This window comes from Gopherus evgoodei, chromosome 2, assembly GCF_007399415.2.
Source record: "Gopherus evgoodei ecotype Sinaloan lineage chromosome 2, rGopEvg1_v1.p, whole genome shotgun sequence".
NCBI classification, from domain to species: domain Eukaryota; kingdom Metazoa; phylum Chordata; order Testudines; family Testudinidae; genus Gopherus; species Gopherus evgoodei.
The window spans coordinates 206028343-206049284 of record NC_044323.1 but is presented as its reverse complement, the minus strand read 5'-3'; the positions used below and the strand labels follow the sequence as shown (position 1 = coordinate 206049284).

Genomic DNA, 20942 nt, shown 5'->3' with positions numbered 1-20942 from the left:
TAACGCTTTCAGAAAGGGAGTGAGCAATTAAATGACTCCACCCTTTGCAAAGTAATTTATTAAAGCTGAACTTGTGTAGCAGATGATTTTTCTTAACAGCAACTTTTATGCTGTTGATTGCAGGAACATAGAAGTTGCCAGACAGTTGTTTTATTTTGCATTTCCTTGACTATTAAGTGGACAAATAGCACGTAAGATGGACATTGTCATACTGAGTAAGTACTTAAAATACCAAATGTTGAGGTGATTCATGAGATGTGTTCATATTGGGCAGAACTGTGAAATGCTGATTTAATAATTGCCCTACTTAACGCTACAAAAAGAAAAGTGGATCTTTTTTAGTTGTAGGCGGGTACCATGTCTCTTTCAATGTTACCCTTTGCCCCTTTTTTCTCCTTCGAGCCTTTTTTTTAAATAAAACAGGTCTTAACTTTCTGCCTCTTGCTTTCTCTTCTTTCTCCCAATAGCGGAAGGTTATGCTGCCTTCCAAGAGGACAGCTCTGGTGATGAAGCAGAAAGTCCTTCCAAGTTGAAGCGGTCCAAAGGAATTCATGTTTTCAAGAAGCCCAGCTTTTCCAAAAAGAAAGAAAAGGATTTTAAAGTAAAAGAAAAACCCAAAGATGAAAAACATAAAGATGACAAACACAAGGAAGAAAAACATAAAGAGAAGAAGTCAAAAGACTTAACAGCAGCAGATGTTGTAAAACAGTGGAAGGAGAAGAAAAAAAAGAAAAAGCCAACTCCAGAGCCAGAGGTACCTCAGATCGATGTTCCAAGTTTTAGGCCAGTGTTTGGGATTCCTTTGACTGATGCAGCAGACAGGACCATGATGTACGATGGCATTCGCCTGCCAGCCGTTTTCCGTGAATGTATAGATTACATAGAGAAGTATGGCATGAAATGTGAAGGCATCTACAGAGTTTCAGGTATATTGGGCACATCTAAGTGCAGATTTTCAAGGCTTTACCTTCATCTGTCCAAAAAAATAACATGAATATAGTACTTTGCCCTTCTCCCCATATCCACTGCACATGTATAGTTTTACTCTTTTAATTTAATAAAAGACTGCAATTTCAGTGAAATAAACTATGTAATTGTAAGACAAGCTATGGATTTGAAATTTCTGAAAGATGGCTTATGTGATAGTAGAGAAGAAAATTCTACGTTCTTAACCTATGGAGCAGGAGATGGTTAAGTTACAAAACCAGTCTCATGGTGTAAGGGAAGGGAAAAGTTTATAAGATGCACGGGTGTTCAGTGTTGGACCTCTGCTTCTCCAATGTTTCCAGAGCATGGTCACCCTCTTGCTGAAGGTGGCAACAAAAATGTATATGGTTTGGTCTTTTTGAAGGGGTGGAAACTAGGTATGTAGCATAATGTGCCTTTGAGGCAAGCCATAGACTCTAAAACATTTTGATTAGTGCTTGTGATTATTTTGAGTATATTGCTCCGTTGTTAGAAATAAGATACAATTCTAGCTAATGAAAATGGAGATTTGGTGGGGAGCTGAAGTAATAAATAGGTTACTCCTGACTTTGCTTTCCCCATCCACTTTCATTCTAATTTACTTTCAAAAAGAATGTAAATATATACAAAACCTTTCTTTTTTTTCTTTCAGTAAATCCACTAGTAATGTAGAACAGCAGTTGAGAATTTCAGCTTGGATTTGAAGAATCACACTGGTGGTAACACCAAGATAATTAGTAGCCTTAGTTGTATAACATTGATCTACATACAAGTACCAATGATTTTAATCATTATTTAAATATACAGCTATATTTGATTTTTGAAAGCCACTTGCAGTAGGAATTGTGCAAATATTCCAAGTACAGTACTTGAGCTGTAGAACAAAAAAGGACAGAAAATAAGAAAAAGCATTTAGAGCAAGTAAAATACATATGATCTAAATCTATAAAACAGCTGAGGGAACCAATTTTAAAGGCTTTGTGATACATGTATGCAGTTGATATACATGGAATTTGTTGGGGATGCAAAGATAAGGCAATAGTAAAAACTGTTTCTCAGACCTTGTATTTCAGAGCATTCAAGTGATCACAATGTCTTGCAGAAATATAACATGCTCTGGGTTTTTGTTCGGTGACCTATTTTTGAGCTCTCTCGGCATTCTCTAGTGCAACGTTCCCCTCCTCTCATGTGAAAGACAGTTCAAGTTAAGCTTATTAGCTGAATCAGATTCCTTGTTCCTTTACTATGCAGATGTATTAGTTTATGCAGTTGCATATGAATTTCAACCTATATTTGAGCCTAGGGTATAACAGCAGAAACAGTTCCTCACGAGCTGAGGTCTGAAACTTCTGTGCCTAGGATGATCTTCATTTTCCTTGAATAGCCTTTTCTTTATTCACAATGTGCTGTCTAGTTCTGGGTCTTTTGGTGGGAAACGCATTTAACCCACCAACTGTCACATTTACCTTATAGCCATACCAAAATTCTCAGTTTTAAATTTCTCTGTACATTTCTGCAGGGTGAACTGAATTAAATCATCAATTTTAATCATGATTTAAATCAGCACACAGGAAATCTTGTTTTGAATAATCGGTTTTAATTATGGTTTGCATTTGTAATTTTTAATTATTTTCCTAATTTTTTTTCCTGTTTTATTGGTTAGTAACCAATAAAACATGTTGATTTGCAAGTGAATATAGCATTAAATTTAGTGCTCTATTTTGCTAACCAGAAGAATACACTATATTATACACATTTATTTAAGCAATTATGTAATTTAATTTATATTTATTCAGATTCTTACTTATTATATTTTGCTATGTTTAAAAACAGCAAAGGATGCATTTTTTTATTTACTAGACAAGTGTTTACTTTTGATATATGTCAAGCTCTACAAGAATGAAAATTCAAATTAAATTAAAAATTCACAAAAACAGCATTTTAACATTTTTATTAAGTAAAGCTACCTTAAATGTGATCAATACAGAAGCAAAAAAAAGTTTATCAAAACATTTTTTGTATTTCAAACTAATTTACCAAACTAAGTATTATTATCTATAGTTAGTGAATTGAACTGATTGTTTCTGGTCACCATATCCTTCTAGATTTTAGAACTAGTAGATCTTACCCTCTTACTCCCAGGTTTTTATTCATAGATTGGAAAAGGAAAACCAGCTTGACTGCTTTTTCAGTTCCTGATTGGTTTCTTAACTTTGAATGAACAAGTCATTGAACTGACCTAGTTGAATAAACTGAAATGAAGAAAATATTTTCTTTGCTCCTGTAGAGACTGCTGCTGTCAAATGCTGGTTTGTTAAACTCTGGTTCCAGGTACTCAGCCAGTTCAGTGGTTTGACCTTCTGTAAAACTTGGCAGCAAACATATCGCTTAATATTACTTTTGTACTTAATTTAAATTATTTTAAAATGTTTAGGCCTTAACATAGGTTTCTAGTTTCTAATTTAATTTTAAATAGGTTTATTTTTTAAAAATTAACCTGTATTTAATTTAAATGAAAAAAATCTGTTTTAAGTAAAAGACTAATTTTTAAAACAAAATCAATTTTTGTTGTTTTGTTTTTTTAAATAAAATCAGGTTTTTTTATTTTAAAACAAAAATAACCAATTTTTATCCATCTGTATTTCTGCAGAAAACTTCCCATTAACTGACAAAGATTCTCCTGGTTTTGGGGATATTAGATAGCTTTTTCTAGTCATACAATAAATATACACTTTGACACTGATAGTGACCCGAACCAAGAGTTTTAAATATCACGCATCCCAGGAAGAATGACTGATTGGAAATTGGCAAACAAGAGTTGTTGTTTTAAAGGAGGTCTCTGGCTTTTGGGGGGGCTGTTGCTTAGAGATTATTCTGTCATATTAAAAGTTAATTGCAAGTATTTTTTTTAATAAAAATACTCATTTTAGGGCTACATGCTGAATTCCAGCAGAGAGTTTAAATACACAAGTGATCTTAAACTTTTGCCCTTATTTTAGGTGCTTTGGCTCCCACATTGATCTGACATTGCATCAATTTCTATGATCATGAAACCCTAGTAGAGCATGCAGGCAACTTACTTGGGGGTGGGGTTGAGGTAGGTGCCATTGCTTTACTATATAGTGTGGTTTAGCAGTGAGTCTTTTGTTATATACAAATATTTAAACTTTATTAAAATTATACCAAGATGGTAAAGCAGTGTCTCTTACTTGTTTAACCCCTCCACACCCATGTGTGCTCATGCTGTCAGGCTGGAACTGTGCTTCAGCTACACAGCCTTTTCACATCAGAGCAGGAGCCAATGTTTTTTGACTACAGGGGACCTAAAACAAAACACATTACGCTAGCTTATGTGCATGAATTTCCTTCTTAGTCTTGTTTTTAGAGGCATTGAGCACAAAACCTTACTTGATCTTGGCTTTATTTTGTAACATACGGGTCACCTTGAGAGGTTTTTCTGAATTAACTTCATTCTTTGTAGGGAGCCACCGGAAAAAAAAAAAGCATCTAAAAAGAAAGTGTGTGTATTAATAAGGAGGGGTGGGTAGAAGAAAACCTATAAGTCTAAAGCTGTGTCTACACTGCAAATTAAGGTGTAAATAGTTGCCAGCTTTAATTTAGCTAGCCTGGGTAACAGTAGCAATGAAGACATGGCGGAATGGTCCCTGGTGTGGTCTAGCAACATAAGTAAGCACTCTGTGTCCATTGAGGGCTTATATTAGGGCTTGTGCTGAAGCCCCTGCCACCACATCTTCATTACTGTTGTTACCATCACTAGTTAGATGAAAGCTAATGGGTATACAATTCACGTTAATTGGCAGTGTAGACATACCCTAAATGTAAAGATGGTTGATATACTTGTTTTCAAGGTCTCTTTAATTTCCAATCTAAATATTTAAAGGAATAAAATCAAGGGTGGATGAACTAAAAGCAGCCTATGATCGAGAAGAATCTCCCAACTTGGAGGAATATGAGCCGAATACCATAGCCAGCTTGCTGAAACAGTATCTACGAGAACTGCCTGAAAACTTGCTTACCAAAGAGCTAATACCCCGCTTCGAAGAGGCGTGTGGGAAGAGCACAGAGGGGGAAAAAGTTCAGGAGTGCCAACGCTTGCTGAAGGAGTTGCCAGAGTGTAACCATCTCTTAATTTCCTGGTTGATTGTGCATATGGACCATGTTATCGCAAAGGAACTAGAAACAAAAATGAACATCCAGAACATTTCTATAGTGCTCAGCCCTACTGTTCAGGTACATGCACAACCCAACATGTGAGCTGTATTGCAGTCCTAGCAAGCGATTCTTTAAAACGTCCTCTCTTAGAAATGTGTACACAAACTATAAATGTTATATTGCAGTTGAATAATAGCTTCTCTTCATATATTCTTCAGGACTTAATATTTTGGTTTTACTTATTTCTAATGTGGGCTGATCTGAAATCCAGATGAACATATTTGGCCTTTAAATATAGTTACATAATGTAAGCATTATAAACACTGTTGTATGATTAGTTTTACAAGTACGCTAACAGTGTGCAGTGAGAGAGGAGGAGTGGAAGCCTTTGATGCCTATAGTTGCACACACACTTCATTAGAATTTGTTAAAGTTGGTGGTTTAATGATTTATCATTGAACAATATTGTATTAGTGCTTAACTCCTATATCATGCCAGTCAATCCAGTTCTGTAAACACAGATTTTCCTCATGAAATAATTATTTGGGTATATTGGCTAAGTATCAGTTAATATATTATCAGAAGAAATCAAATGGACCTAGTGAGAGTTTTGAGCAATAATTGGATTACAGCTTAATTTTTAATTATACTTTATATATTTTTAATTGGTCACCATTTGGAATTGGAGTTTTGCTGCATAACGCACTTTGTTATTGGGTTTTTCAAAATCTTACTTCATGATTTTATAATCTCAGTAAGGCCCTGCAGCAACAGGGTTGGGTTTTACTCACTGATGCTTTGTTGTGGCAGCCACTGTCCTGTCCTCCCTAACAGAATAGGCATGAAATTAATGCAACATAACTCATGTCCTGTCATGTCTTATTGCTTAAATAGATTTAGGCAATAATATAAAATTGGTGTCAGAACTCTCACTTATTTCAACACACGTTGTGAATTTTCATTTGATAAATCATATCCAAACAAATCTAGTCTCAAGGCAATGAGCATAACGGCAGCTCTTTCAAAAACATTTTGTGGCCAGCTTTTTTCCCCCTTTAAAGTATTTGAGATGTGTTTAAAGGATATTTTAAATCTCCTGAAATATTGGGGAGAAATACAAGTGGTTATTCATGCATAACTCAATGATTCCCTTATTTTTTTAGCACTTCACAGTATGGTAGACGTTACTTGCAGCCCTGTACAGAGTCTGTTGTTGGATTATCCTTTAAAACTGTAAATGTTAGTTTAGCTGAAGTCTATATCTGTAAGGAAGCGGGGGTGTCATTCTAAGCATTTTAGCAAACATGATGAAATATGTGGCCTAATAGTTATAAAATGTGTTATCATTAACCCTTTAGTCTGAGAGTTAGGCCAGTCTTCACTACAGACCGATATCGGTATAACTACTTCGCTCAGGGGTGTGAAAAATCCAGACCCCTGAAAGACGTAACCTTCCATGTAGACAGCACTATGTCGATGGGAGAGCTTCTCCCATTGACATAGATACCGCCTCTTGGGGAAGTACATTAACTACACCTATGGGAGAAGCGCCCCTGTTGGTGCAGGCACATCTTTACTTAAGTGTTACAGAGGTTCAGCTACATTGGTGCAGCTGCGCCGATGCCGCATTTTAAGTGTAAATCTGCCCTCAATTTCCTGATGTTCCTGACTTACTCCAGATTTTTAAGGTTCTGAGTTTTTCATACCCACTGATCTCTAAAAACAATAGCAATTGAATGAGGTAATACAGTCTGTTATAAAGGAGTCACTAAATCTGTTAAACACAGACAAATGACAAATGATCATTCTCATTTTGCAGTAAGTTAGAGAAAAATCAGCTTGGTCGATAAAAGGGAAAAAAACATAACTGGTGCAGTACAGTTTTTGTAAGGTCTCTTGTCTGTCACTAGCATTGACTTCACATTTTTGTGTATGGCGACAGGCCTAACAAGACACTAGCAAATTTCTGTGTCTACCATTTATAAAGCTAACTATTGCAGGCCAACAACTTTTCGCTTGGCAATAGAATGTCTCATGGTCACCAGAGAGTAGGGTGATGTGAGACCACTAAGTGAATACAGCGTGGTCACGCTTCCTTCAGGCTAGCAGCAGATCATGAATGTCAGACATAATTTTATTTTAAACCAACCCTTGAATCTACTAGAAGTAGCATTGATTAGCTTGTCTGAACAGAGTTGTAGATATAGCCCAAAGATTGAAAAAAGCTTACATCCTTTGTCCGGTAAGATGCAATGTAGGGCAAATGTACCATTGATAACAACAGGCAATGTGTTAAAAAAATCACCTTCTGAAGCAGTATTTTCACTCTCATTTCTTCCAGATCAGCAACCGTGTCCTGTATGTATTTTTTACACATGTCCAAGAGTTCTTTGGAAATGTGACGCTAAAGCAGGTGACAAAACCCCTTCGCTGGTCTAATATGGCAACAATGCCAGCACTGCCAGAAACACAGGAAAACATTAAAGAGGAAATCAGACGACAGGTTTGTCTTTACCTCAGTGGGTTAACAAATGTGTCTGGTCTGAAGATTATGTTCTTGGTCAGGCAGCTGAAACCTGATGGAAGTAGATCTCATAGATAGTAGTGATGGCTTTTAATTTCCCATGTGCTGTAACAATTTGCTGCAAACTCAGTCATGTGGCTGAGTAGTTGGTATTTTGTTAATGTTTCCATTGTATTTGGGGGAAGATATGTTGCACTTCTGTAGAGGCATATAGAAAAACCAAGTCTTGTACTAATCACGTTGTGAGCTATTCAAGGACTTTCTGAAGGTATGGGGATAGTGGGGACGATGTTTTGCAGGTAAGTGGTTTGTGTAATATCACTTCATAGCATGCTCTAGGATTTATTTAAATGTGTCTAAAGTTCATTACTAACAGGCCAATAAAATGTGGTAATAGGGGATGTGGTATAGAGTTCCAGACTTGTGGAACTGGAAAGGTGACTTTTGTGCACTAGGGTTGCTTTGTGCTGCATCAGCAGTCTCCTAGGACTGGTTTGCCAGGCTACTGGAGTATTTCCCCTTGCCTGTGGAAATCCAGGGTTGATGTAGAACTGCTGCAGCACCTCTTACACCACCTAGCTTTCAGTGCAGGAAGAGGAGCTGAGCTGAGGCATCCCTATGTACTGGTGACTCCAGCTGCTATAACATCTTCTGGGAGCTGCAGCAGTTGGTCTAAAATACAGCAGCCTTCAGACTGCTCAGGATTGGGATGTTAGGGCTCAAAGGGCAACTTCCCAGTCCGTCTCCTAACGTGCTGCACACCACACTACCTAAACAGCAGATAAAGGCCAAGATTTCTGGGGAAATAGATACTGATTATAACTGTCTTTTGGAATGGGTGCAACTCTGTGGAGTTCAGTTCGGGGCTGAAGAGCTAGCTAAGCAGAGATGCCTTCCATGAGTATGGGAGATGATGGCACTAATAAACCACTGGATAGAGGAAGGAGAATGGAAAAGGAGCTAGAACTATTTGAATTTTCTTCTAGCCAAGTTGCAGTTCAATGTTAATGTAACTTCCAACATATACTACCCATGCCAGTGCTGGTGATTTTCCCATATCATTCCTTAAGACCTCCAGAAAAGATCTTTTGTGAAAGTAGTAAGTTTAGATAAGGGGAAGGAAAGGGTATCTTATTTTATAAATCTTTTGAATGGACTTTCCTCTGTGTATAAAGATTTGTGCATTTTAATGTCTGTCTCTGCAAATTCAGAGCAAAAAGATGGTTCCTCCTGCAAAGAGCTTACAATCTAACTATAAGACAAAACACAACAGATGGATAGAGATAGATGAGGGAATACAAGGAAGCAATGAGACAATATGGTTACCATAGCAGGTAGTGATCTCAGCACACTAGTAGCCTAACTGTTGGCAAGTTTTTTGCAGGCATCTCGGAAAAGAAGAGTTAAGCAGGTATTTGAAGGCTGGTAATGAAGTAATTTTGTGGATGTTTACAGGGAGCTCCTCCCAAACAATAGGTGCAGCACAGACAAAGCAAGAAGGTGTTTGTTTGAAAATGTATTAAGTAGGCAATGAAGAATGGTATCATTTGCCGATTGTAGGCAGGAGTCAACATCTCAGTAGTGAATGAGAGACAATTGGTAGGGTAGGGATAGGCGGTAAAAGGTCTTGAAAGTGAAGACAAGTAGCATATGTTTGATGTGATGGGGAAGGGAGGAGCCGGGCGGGATGCAAAGAGAGAATGTGACCTGGCCAAAGCAACAAGCTCAGAAAATAACCTTTGGAGCAGCATTCTGAATAGATATGAGCAGGGCAAGATTGCATTTGTCAAGGAAAGGATGTTGCAGTAATTGAGATGCAAAATGATGCAATCCTGGATGAGAGTTTCAGTTGTGTGGATGAACAGGAAAGGCCATACCTTTATAGATATTACACAGAATGAATCAACAAGATTTAGATACAGACTGGAAGTGGGGGACCTCGGTAGAGGTTTGAGTCAAGGATGATGGCCAGGTTATGGGCCAGTGACAGACAGGATGGTAGCTTTGTCCACAGTGATTAAGAAAGAAGAGTGAGGGTTTGGAGGGGGGGAGATTAAGAATGATGTTTTCTAGCCTTGTTGAGCTTGAGCTGAGAGCTTCATACCCCAAATGAAATGTCAGAGTAACAGGGCAAGATTTTAGTTTGGACAGAAGATGAAAGGTGTGGAGTAGAGAGAAAAATCTGAGGCCTGGTCTACACTGGGGGGGGATTGACCTAAGATACGCAACTTCAGCTACGAGAATAAGCTGAAACTGATGTATCTTAGTTCGACTTACCTTGCGTTCTCACGGCGCGAGATCAATTGCCGCAGCTTTCCCGTCGACTTTGCCTCCTCCTCTCACCAAGCTGGAGTTCAGCAGTCGATGGGAGAGTGATCGGGGATTGATCTGCCAGGTAGTGTAGACGTACCCTGAGAGTCATGTGCAGAGAGATAATAGTTGAATTCGTGCTTTTGGAGGAGATTACTCAGAAATAATGTGGAAAAGGGAAGAAGGGAATGGGACCAAGGACAGAGCCCTGTGGAATCCCCCTAGAAAGTTGGAGGAGGATCCTTTGAAAGACACACTGAAGGAGAAATTAGAGAGACGAGAGAACCACGAGAAGACAGTCTTTGAAGCCAAAGTGAGGACAAGATTTCAGGAAGAGTGTGGTCAACAGTGTCAAAGGCGGCTGACAGAATAAGGGAGGTAAGGATGGAGTACTAGTTCTGAGCTTTGGCTAGGAAGAGATCAAGACTTTTGCAACAGTGATTTCAGTGGAATGCAAGAAGAGGAATCCAGATTGTAGAGGGTCCAGGATGGAATTGGAGGAGAAGAAATCCAAACAGTGAATGAAAACGGCATGTTCAGCGAACTTAAAGATGAAAGGAAGATGGGGTTGTAGTTAGAGAGGCAGCTGGGATCAAGGGTCAGGTTTTAAGATTTGAGAGACTAAAGCATGATCATACTGTGAGAGGGAAGAGCCAGAGGGGGAAGAGAGATTAAGGAGATGAATAAGGGAAAGGGTCAGAGTGTGTGCAAGGGAGATCAGGAAATGTAATAGGGTCACTGGTAAGTGGAAGGTTTGGAGAAGTGCAAACAAGAAACTTCTGCACCTCTAATGCAGGAGGAGAGGGTTATAGGAGAGAGGGCAAGGGAAAGGGGGCAGGGAAGGTCATGTCATTTTGTCAATTTTCTTTTGGAAGTGACTGGCCAGATCCTATGTGGAGAGGGAAGTGGAGGGTTTAAAGAGCAAGTCAAAGTTGGTGAAAAGGCAGCTGGGATTGAGGACATAGAATTAAGTTGGAGAAGTAGAGTGGTTTAGCTAGGAAGATGACAGAACTGAAAAGAGGAAAGAATGAATCTGCAGTAGAAAAAATTGGCCAGATCATGGGATTTGTGCCAGACACACTCCACAGCACGAGAGCAGGATTGGAGGAAGAGGATGTTTGGGGTGGCCCAAGGCTGGGGGTTAGCAGGGCAAATCTTGTGATGGGAGACAGGCAGGGAATCAGTGGAACAATCATATCAGTGGAAAACAGGCTAAATCTAACAGCTCAGAAGGAAGGAGTAGGGTGATGTCTGTTTAGCCATGAATGCGTTATACAACCAAAATGAAGGTTGTTATGACAACAATGGAAGTTACACTTTTTTCCCTTCTGGAAGGAAACCAGTGAGTTCCCTGCTTGCAGTCCAGGTTCTTGTCTACAAGAGATTGTGGTATTTTTCAGTTTCCCCTTCTGTAAAATGGGGATAGTGTATTGACCTCTTTTGTAAAGTACTTTTGAGTCCTACTGATGAAATGCACCATGTAAGAGCTTGGTGGTGGCGGTGTTATTGTGTATTATTAGTAAGTACTTGTAGAGCACTGAGTGATGAATATGATGCTTTTGGTGTTATTCTAGGAGTTCCTTTTGAACTGTTTACATCGAGACTTGCAGGCGGGGATAAAAGACTTATCCAAAGAAGAGAGATTATGGGAGGTACAAAGAATTTTAACAGCCCTCAAACGGAAACTAAGAGAAGCTAAAAGACAGGTGGGTCATTTTATCTGTTCATTGCCAAACCTTTTAAATTCATAGATTGCAATTGCTGTGGGCATATTTTTGACCTGTTCAGAGAGATGACTAAAATTATAGTTATAAAATATAAATTATATTTTTATAATTATAAAATTATAATTTCCTGTTATAATAGCTCCAGTGACATGCACAATTTTTTTAGCATGAAACTAACTCATTTTCAGGACCTCTCATTGCAACGTGCTGGAGTTGTTCTAAGAGAGGGTTAAGATGTGTTTGATTTGGATTTAGAAAGGGTAAATGTTGCTATGGGATTTTGGTTTGATTTTCTTGCTGCATATCCTGTCTGTCTGATCTTGTTTTTAGCTTGTAAGTACTAAAAAAGGCAAGTGGAGGATTTTCTAAATGTTAAAGTTGCTGGGTAATGCAAGCAACTGGCAGGACTGAGTAGATAACTAAAAGGTTTGCTACGTTCAGGGTTTCAAAAGGATGAGAGTTGCTTAAATGTGAGAGCAGAAATGGATTTGTAGAGGAATAGGTGAGCAGTTACTTTGCTAATGTCAATGTATCACATAAGTGCCTGAGTCGTACTATTCCATTTGTTTCCAAAGGACATCCATTTAAAATTGCAGTTCTGAATGCTCACAGCAGTTCATTAGGAAAGGGATTGAATTTTCCCATTGTACTCCCGCCCCTTCCCTCATGCCTTGTTTTTGAGTTGTGCTTTCAGTCCAGTTTTTGATTTTCAGTCTTCGGTTACATTGACCTTGAGCCTTAAGAATCTGTGTTAATTAAACACATCACTCTTGTGCGCATAAAGCAATACGTCCTGAAGAGCCAGTACATACAACTCCAATTGATTATCTACCCTGCGACATCCACAGTCTGCTCTGTACATACTGATTCCCCAGAGCAAGTGACTCCAAAAGTTGGCCTTATTTAACTACCATGTGTCCCAGAAAGGTGGACAAGTGATGAATGACTTCTGGATACTGTTTTAAAAAACTGGAAATAAAAACAGAAATCTTCTCTGGGGATGACTGACAATAAATGCAGGCTTTGAACAGATACATGGATTCATAGACTTCAACGTCAGAAAGGACCATTATAATCATCTAGTCTGACCTCCTGCACAGTGAATAGGGTTGTATTATATAATGTGGTGATGTGGCCGGGTAGCCTTCTAATCCAAACTTCTGTCACTACAGGAGTGTGAAACAAAGATTGCTCAAGAAATTGCCAGCCTTTCGAAGGAGGATGTCTCCAAAGAGGAAATGAATGAAAATGAAGAAGTTATTAATATCCTACTCGCCCAGGTCGGTGGTGTTTTTAATCCCATTTTCCTTCTATTCTTCTTACCCTTATGTTAATATACCAGCAAAGCAAGCTTTGGAATACAAACTAATGACTAAAGAGAAGCAAATATATTTCAGGTTTATTAAAGAAACCTTTGCTTGTTAGTAAAGTTAGTCAGTTAAAGAAGGCTGTAAATGTTCTCTTATTCTCTGTATTTGCACCCTGGGAAGCCTGCTATATTGTCTGAATGGTAGGTGTGAGATGGTTCGAGAATGGGGAAGGAATAGGTGGCTGGTTGCTGGAATGATCCTGAGCCTAGAGTAGGCACATACTATAACAGGTGCTAAAAAATCATGTGCACATGAAGGGTTCATATTTCTATTGTATATTTAAACATTTTCATATCTAGTACCACAACTATTCCTTAATATAATCTAGTTAACCCTGTTAACTATTTAACTGTTAATCAAAGAGAGGAAAGATTATTATGAGATTTTCCACAGTCTAATCGGTGTCTCACTTTGGCATCACCCATAGGTGGAGCTTGGGTTATGGGAAGATTTTGCAGAGCACTACCACTATTTTCTCCCAGTCTGTTCCATAATTGGATGAAGATCAAGATCCCTTCCCCCCCCCCCCATTTTAATTGTGTCTGTGAAAGTCTTGATAAGTTGAGTGCTGAGGTGAGGCTGGACATATAAGGCTGGTTTTGAACAGAAAGTGTAATGTACATTACAATAGAAATGTACTGATTAACTGAGCACTTCGCATTGCATCACAATTGTATTTAAATGCTATAAAAGAGCTTTGAATCCTCCTAACTTACCTGGAGCCAGAGAGCTAGAGGAGACAACTCCAGCACAAATGCTTGCAGTCTACTTGAAATTCAGAGTTTAAAACCTACTTTCTCACGCAGAGTGAGATTCGCAAAAGTACGTAGGTGTCAAAACCTCACACTTGGGTGTCTAGGCACCTAAATCCCAGTTTTAGGTTCACAAAACTCCCACTGAACCCTGAAGGCACCTATACTCACTTGGTGTCTCCAATTTCAAAGTATAAGTTCCCTCTATGCCTAGGTTTCTGCCTCTGAGCATGTGCACTGCTGCCTCCTGCTAGGTGTTGGGATACCTACCTTCTGCCTAAGCCCCAGTGTGATGCACAAACCAGGGAGAGGTAGGTGTTCTCCTGCCAGTCTTGTGTGTGGAGCCAGAGAGGGGAATTGTGCCTGGGTGTCTCGCATTCCAAGTGCCTCTGGGCTACAGAGTATAAGGTGGGTGCCACCACCTCCTCCTCTTGTGGCCATTTTGTGTGGGTTTAGTCTGGTGCCTAACTCATGTTCCCAAGAAATGTCTTGGGTGCCCAAGCACCCTGACTCCAGGAGAACGGTTCCCATTTGAGAGAGAGGTGCCTGGATTTAGATGCCTATCTCCTTGAGAGCAGAGAGAGTTAGGACCTAGTCCTGTCATCTGCAACTCCATCGGCTAACTTAGGTAGTTCCGTGCCTGGCATGCTGGCCTTTGTGAATTGCAGCCTACGTCTCCTATATCTCCCTGTTCATTGTACAGGAAATCCAGGTGCCTAACTCAGGCTTTGTGAATCAATGTTGTTCCCTTTAATTTGTAAAGTGGCTAAAAGTTAGGTATTGCAACACTGAGCATCACAATGCCTAAGTCCTTTTGTGAATCTGGGCCCCAGTGTCCGATGTACACTATGCTCATCATGAAAGGGGATGAGCTACACACAATTCTCATTGGCTTCAGGTCAGACCTCCCTCCAGTTGTTAGTTTTCTCTCTCTTCCTCTCTAATGCCTGAGTGAGGGTCAAGACTAAAGCACTTACTGTCTGAGTAACTTAGACTGTTGTTCTCCTTCACTTCTCTTATTCATGTCTCACACTCTATTGCTCTTTCCAAATACAATTAATTGGAAGCTTTTAGTAACATTTTTCTACAGCTCTCATTCTTGCCTGCATTTTTACTGTTATCGGCAACTAGGTAACTAAAAACTTGTCACTGAAGAGGCTCATTAGGTTTGATGTAAAAAGTTAATCTTGTCTTATTGGATAGAATGCTTGCTAGGTAGCCAAATAAGTTCTGTGGACTTTTTAAGCCCTTTAGATGTGTTATTTTTGAAATGCATAATTAAAAAGGTAAGTGGAGGTGTTTCCTTGCTCAGTTCTGCATTCTTTGCTCCTCGCCTCTTTCGAATTGACACAGAGGAGTGTAAGTTTAAAGTTTGTTTTACCCATTGGTTTTAAGTAAGCAGCTTTAGAGTAAAGGACTCAAAATTTCCAGATCTTTGAAACAAGAACCACCTTTTCTTAATGCTGCAAGGCTGGCACAAGCGAAAGGAGACAAAGGCCTGGGCTCATATTAAAAGCCTGGTAGGAAAGAGGTTGATGTTTAGGGTGTTTGTCATGTGGAGAGAGTGGTGAGGGAGGTACTCAGCGTTTTCATCGTCTTAGTCCCAAACCACCATTTTGGCCTTACTGCCACCTATCTCTTCCGTTCTTCCCCAGTCTTCTTGGCCCCATCCATCATGACACTTCTGCCATAATTCTTGCCACCCACTTTCTGTCTTCAAAGGTGAATTTAGGACTTGTCTACTTCTGTACTTGGCCCCAGTGGTTCCCCTTTGATTTGAGCTTTGGCACCTAATGGAGTATGGGAAGCAGGAAATCCCAGCCTCACACCATTTGGCTTGTGCTGGAATTTGGTGAGCCAGAGCCCACAACAGTTCAGTAAGAAGATCTCAAAGCAGACATAACTTGATCCCAGATTAATCTTGGCTGTGAGAACTGATGGACCAGAGTAGTAGAAAGGTTGGCCAGCCTGTCTGCATACATCCACACTAGGACAAAACTGTGCTTTCAGCATAATTATATGAAATGTTTCCAGAAAACAAAGTTGTCTGGCCTCTTCTGAGGATGCAGCATTAGAAAGAAGAAATACTGTAGTGTATTTTTTATAGACCATAAATCCAAGACCTCCTGAGGTAAATTAATTGATCATTGCAGGAGAATGAGATCTTGACAGAACAGGAGGAGCTACTGGCAATGGAGCAGTTTCTGCGCAGACAAATTGCCTCTGAGAAGGAGGAGATAGAACGCCTTCGAGCAGAAATAGCAGAAATTCAAAGGTAAGAAAGAGCCTGCTGACACTGGATCCTCAGCCAGGCTTGAACTCTTACAAGAATTTCTCTGTAAAGGGTGGGATTTTGAAAAACAGAAGTGTGCAGTTCAAAATGCTATTGGAAAGCACAGGAACCTGATGAACATTACAGATTGCCTCGTTGCAGCTTTTGGGATATTTTCTTCTAGATCATAATAACTTGTGCAGATTTTAAGCATTAAAAAATCCCATTGTCTTAATGGACAAACTGCTTTTTTCTTTACTTCACCAAGAGTAGATTTTAAAAAAAGCAACAAAAAAAAAGCGAAGAAAGAAAATGCTTTAGTTTTATAAATTGCTGCAGAACCTCAAATGGATAAGCAAGTGAAAATAGCTACTTTCTCACCTCCTGCATTTCTGGCAAACTTGCATGTGAACAGGGCTTAAATTTAAGATCTCTTTTACTCTTTCAGTCGTCAGCAACATGGGCGAAGTGAAACTGAAGAGTATTCTTCTGAGAGTGAGAGTGAGAGCGAGGATGAGGAGGAGCTACAGATTATTTTGGAAGATTTGCAAAGACAGAACGAGGAACTGGAGGTGAGACAAGTGCATTTTACCAAAATAACCTTTGCTTTTCATGCTGGCTTCCTTCGGGGGTGGACTCCCAGCCATGTGGAAGAATTTCTTTGACATGCAGCTTGGCAAGTGTTCTCAGTGTAAGAGCGAGAGAGAGAACAGAGAATTACTTCAGTCTCTCTCTTGAATATATTTTATTCTCAGGAACCAATGCTGCTGTTTTGAAAAGCTAACTTCATTCCCAAGGCCTCCTGCACCATGTGCAAACTGGGTGTAAATTGCTACCAGATACAATTTAGTAGAGTCTCTCAACCACTTTGCCCTACAGGTGTAAATGACTGCGTGCCAGGCAGAGCCTGGAAAATGGATTTCTCAGACTTTTTCCCCACACAGCCCTTTCCATTTCTCTCATGCATCTGTCTGTTTTTCCCTCCCTACAAACATTTTAGACTTTCTCTTCACCTGGGCACTGTCTGAATTGTGACTCTTCTTTAAACCCATGGAGGGCCATTGCTCAGTTCAGAAATTGTTACTCACTGGAGGGTGATGAGCATTTTAAAAGAGCAGCATTCGTATCCAAAAAATAAATACAGATATTTCAAAGAGAGATTGAAGCAATTCTTTTATCTAGTGTGAGGAATAGTTCCTCACTGTCAAGGGCCAATCCAAAGAACCTTTGTCATCTTTCCCGTGTGCCATTGTGATTTTCCTGGGTAGGAACAGTGTTACCTTAGCCAGCTAAGGAGAGCTCTAAGGTCCTTTCAATCCCTTCTTCCTACTCTGAGGATAGAGTTGTATTTCCCCCACCACTCTCCCAGCCCTATGACTGGGAGTAACATGCAACACTTGGCATATAAATTCTGGTCTCTTAGTGGTGCCTAGTGCTGTCAAGATGCTCCTGGGTTAATGTCCTTTACAATTCTCAGTAGAAAATTCTGTACTGCTACTGTGTGGTGTTTTCCATCTGAGGGACTTAAATACTTCTTCGTTATTAACAAACTACACCTCACAAACACCCTGTCAAGTACTGTTCTCATATTATGGGTGAGGCACAGAAAGGTTAAGTGACATAGACTCATAGACTCCAGGACTGGAAGGGACCTCGAGAGGTCATCGAGTCCAGTCCCCTGCCCTCATGGCAGGACCAAATATTGTCTAGACCATCCCTAAAGTCATGCCCAAAGTCATACAGAAAGTCTGTGGCACAGCCATGAATAAATCCTAGGTTTCCTGAATTCTAGTTCTGTGCTTTGACTAGTTAGCTGCTAACTTTGGTTAGCTGTTGATACGCCATATTTGTAACTCAGATTGAAGATGGGGACGATTTAAGAAGCTGATTAAGAACAGACTCCAAAAAATGCATCTAAAGCTGCCTTGCTGCAAAAAATTAAAAGTAGCCCAGCTCTAAGAATAACATCTGAGACACTTCACTGTATTTTTCAACCTGTAGATTTGTTTTTCAAACTGCTCATCTCATTTTTATAGTAATTCCTGCGGGAGGGAGGTGAGGCAAGGCAGCTCCAGAACTATTTTAAATGTAAAGTCTCTTTGCAGTCCATATTGGAACTATCAGGACCTAATTGTTTTTAACTTGAAATTTAGTTTACAAAAATCTTAAACCAGCTCTGAACCATTCTGTAGAAGGGTGGGCAGGCGTGCTCATTTTCTCATCTGTGTGTATTTTTGGTGAGTGCAGCTGTTAGTCCATTGTCACCATAAATCTTCTGTTTCTTGTGGGGTTAGTTTTTTCATGCACTCCATTTCTGTTCATTCCTGTGTGTATATTTATGCACACGTGCACACACTTGTCTCTCTCCCAATTTAGCAGCAAAGGTTACATTGTGTGATACTCTATTCATGGTTCAGTAGCTACAGAAGTTACTGTTTTGTCCTACTTTTCTTTCCCTTGCTCAAAAGATAAAGAACAATCATCTGAACCAAGCGATTCATGAGGAACGAGAGGCCATCATTGAGCTGCGAGTGCAACTTCGACTGCTACAGATGCAGCGAGCAAAATCAGAGCAGCAGATGCAGGAAGAAGACGAGCCAGAAAAGCGTGGGGGTGTTTCTCAGCAGCAAAGAGACAGTGTCCTGGAGACAAAAGCAGCTAAAGAGCAGTCCAAGGCAGTCAAGGAGCTAGTCAAGCCATCACCAAACAAAGACAGGAAGGAAACTCCAATTTGATCAGAGTCCTTGGGTATTCATAAAATCAACTGGACTTAGCAAGGACTGTGCAATTTACTGTAATTCAGAGGCTAAAACTGCACAAATCTTTGCTGGCTGTGTACATTGTGTAAAGAATCTTGTCTTTTAAAACCCTCGAGATTTTTGTCTCCTTCATAATAGTGGTTTCTGTCCATTAGGCTCAGGTTACTTTGGAGGACAAAGCAATTAGAGGTTGGAGGGTGCAGAGGAGTTTTCCAGCTAGTGTCAGATTATTGGAGACCAATTTGTTTCAGGTGACTATAAATAATTCACTAATGGTTTTTATTTTAAACCAGAGCAATTATTTGTTGTCATCAGATCAAAATTGGGAGGTCTTTTCTTTCCAGTCAATAAAAAGCAAAAACCTATCCACAAACATTAATTATTTGCCTTGTGAATCTATTCATTCTCATTCACAGTCATTTGCTGCTTACCTGGTCACTCTTGCTTGTGCCTTTGATACCTTTCTGATGCAGATTATATACAAACGAGCTTTAAATTCTTTCTTGTTTGGCTAAAATGTCTGAGACTGCAGGAGATCATAGTTACCTAACAAATGCCCTAATAACGTTCTCATTTTACAGTTCTAAAATGTATGAACATCTGTGAGATTTGAATTCAGTTTTTTAAGTATGTCCCTTTGTGGTGGAAGGTGTTCATCGAGAGCCAGTCAAGTCTTTTGGCAATGTAGTGAACTCATTTGCTGGTTTGTAAACCAGTGATCCTCATCATCATACTTGTGTAACACATATGCAGTATTCACACTGCTAATGCATAACAGCAGCGTTTTCTTAGTACGGAGAAAGGGTCCATTTTCAAGTGTTTTGAACTCTCAGTTCAGTCAAAACTCAGTGACCGATGCTTTAGTAATTAAAGGGGATTGGTTATGTTGTTTGCTTAGCTTAGAATAAGTTATCTTTGTCTAACCAAGCAATATATTGTTCCAGCTACAGAAATTCAAGCCATTCATGCTTTTCAGACAAGCCTGATGAAAGATGCCCAGTGGAGGGAGCAGGGTTTAGCAATAGACATTTTTTTCTTTAGTAACAATAACTGTGATTTACTTTTGGCTCAGCTATTTAGTGCTACCAGCAATCAAAGGCCTTCATAAAATTGGCATAGTAGGGCCATTTTTATGTTTCAAATGCACTCATTTATATATGTCAAATGAAATGATGGTCATGAGACTAGTCAATAAGTAATCAACTCAAAAAATATTGAAAACAACTCCACAGAGTGCTCATAGCCTATCTTGTTTCTAGAATCTGGATATTTATTTTCAGCACCTGTTGAATGCAGTTGTATTCTTTATCTATTGCACTGTTGTGAATCATGGGCCATGATTTGATTTTGTACAAATAATGCTTTGATATGTTATAGAAAACAGCCTCATATTTTTTTAAAATTTGGAAAATAGAATTTATGAAGATTGAGAATGTGATTAGGTGGCAATTGTAAACCTGTAAAGCATTCTCCCTTGCCTGTCTGTTACATGCATTTTATATATGCTAGCAATATTTAAACATTTTGTTTAAATTCACTCTAATTTCTATCAAATTGTCATGGATTTTTCTAATCAGTGTTCTTCAGACAAATCTCTTAATATTGATTAACTTTTATTTTGTTAGGACCATATTCATCCAAGCTAATAAAGTCAACAGCCATTTGAAAATAGTTTGTAATGTATCTACCTCACAGTAAACGTCCATCTTTCGAAAGCAGCCTAGCTCACTTCGCATGTGCAACTACCTTTCTTTGTGTGGGGGGTTTGTTTTGTAGCAAACCCATCCCAATCAAACTATGAAATCCGTTTTTTGGATTGCCCTCCTCTAGGGACAGTTATCCTGGCATTTCTATGATGAAACTCTGCTGAGGGAAAAAACTGGTTCAGGTCTGTGGTTTTCAAGAGCCTAATTTTACTGCTGTAACTGAAAAGGTGAACTCCAAAGATTTACTTTTTGAAACGTGAATTCAGGCACTCAGTTCTGTTTCTCCTGCAGTTACCAAGCAGCTGCACACCTACAGGGCTTTAGGTGTTTGGGTTGTCATCAGCCCCTGTAGCAATAGGACTGAACACAGGTCTTTGCAAGTA

General features: G+C 39.3%; 1 protein-coding gene across 7 annotated transcripts in view; it reads left to right on the top strand.

The window, feature by feature from the left end:
* Nucleotides 1-20069, top strand: part of RALBP1 (ralA binding protein 1) — a 57954-nt gene extending 37885 nt beyond the window's left edge. For 6 of the 7 annotated variants that reach the window (XM_030552763.1, XM_030552764.1, XM_030552760.1 and 3 more), the window contains 8 exons: nt 468-926; nt 4868-5217; nt 7481-7642; nt 11548-11679; nt 12873-12980; nt 15976-16097; nt 16543-16666; nt 18563-20069. In XM_030552763.1, the coding sequence (XP_030408623.1) occupies nt 468-926; nt 4868-5217; nt 7481-7642; nt 11548-11679; nt 12873-12980; nt 15976-16097; nt 16543-16666; nt 18563-18829 (1724 nt within the window). In that variant the 3' untranslated portion in view covers nt 18830-20069. Of the gene's footprint in view, nt 1-123; nt 216-467; nt 927-4867; nt 5218-7480; nt 7643-11547; nt 11680-12872; nt 12981-15975; nt 16098-16542; nt 16667-18562 lie in introns of all 7 variants that reach the window. The other variant, XM_030552765.1, reaches the window with a different exon arrangement.
* Nucleotides 20070-20942: the final 873 nt, after the last annotated feature.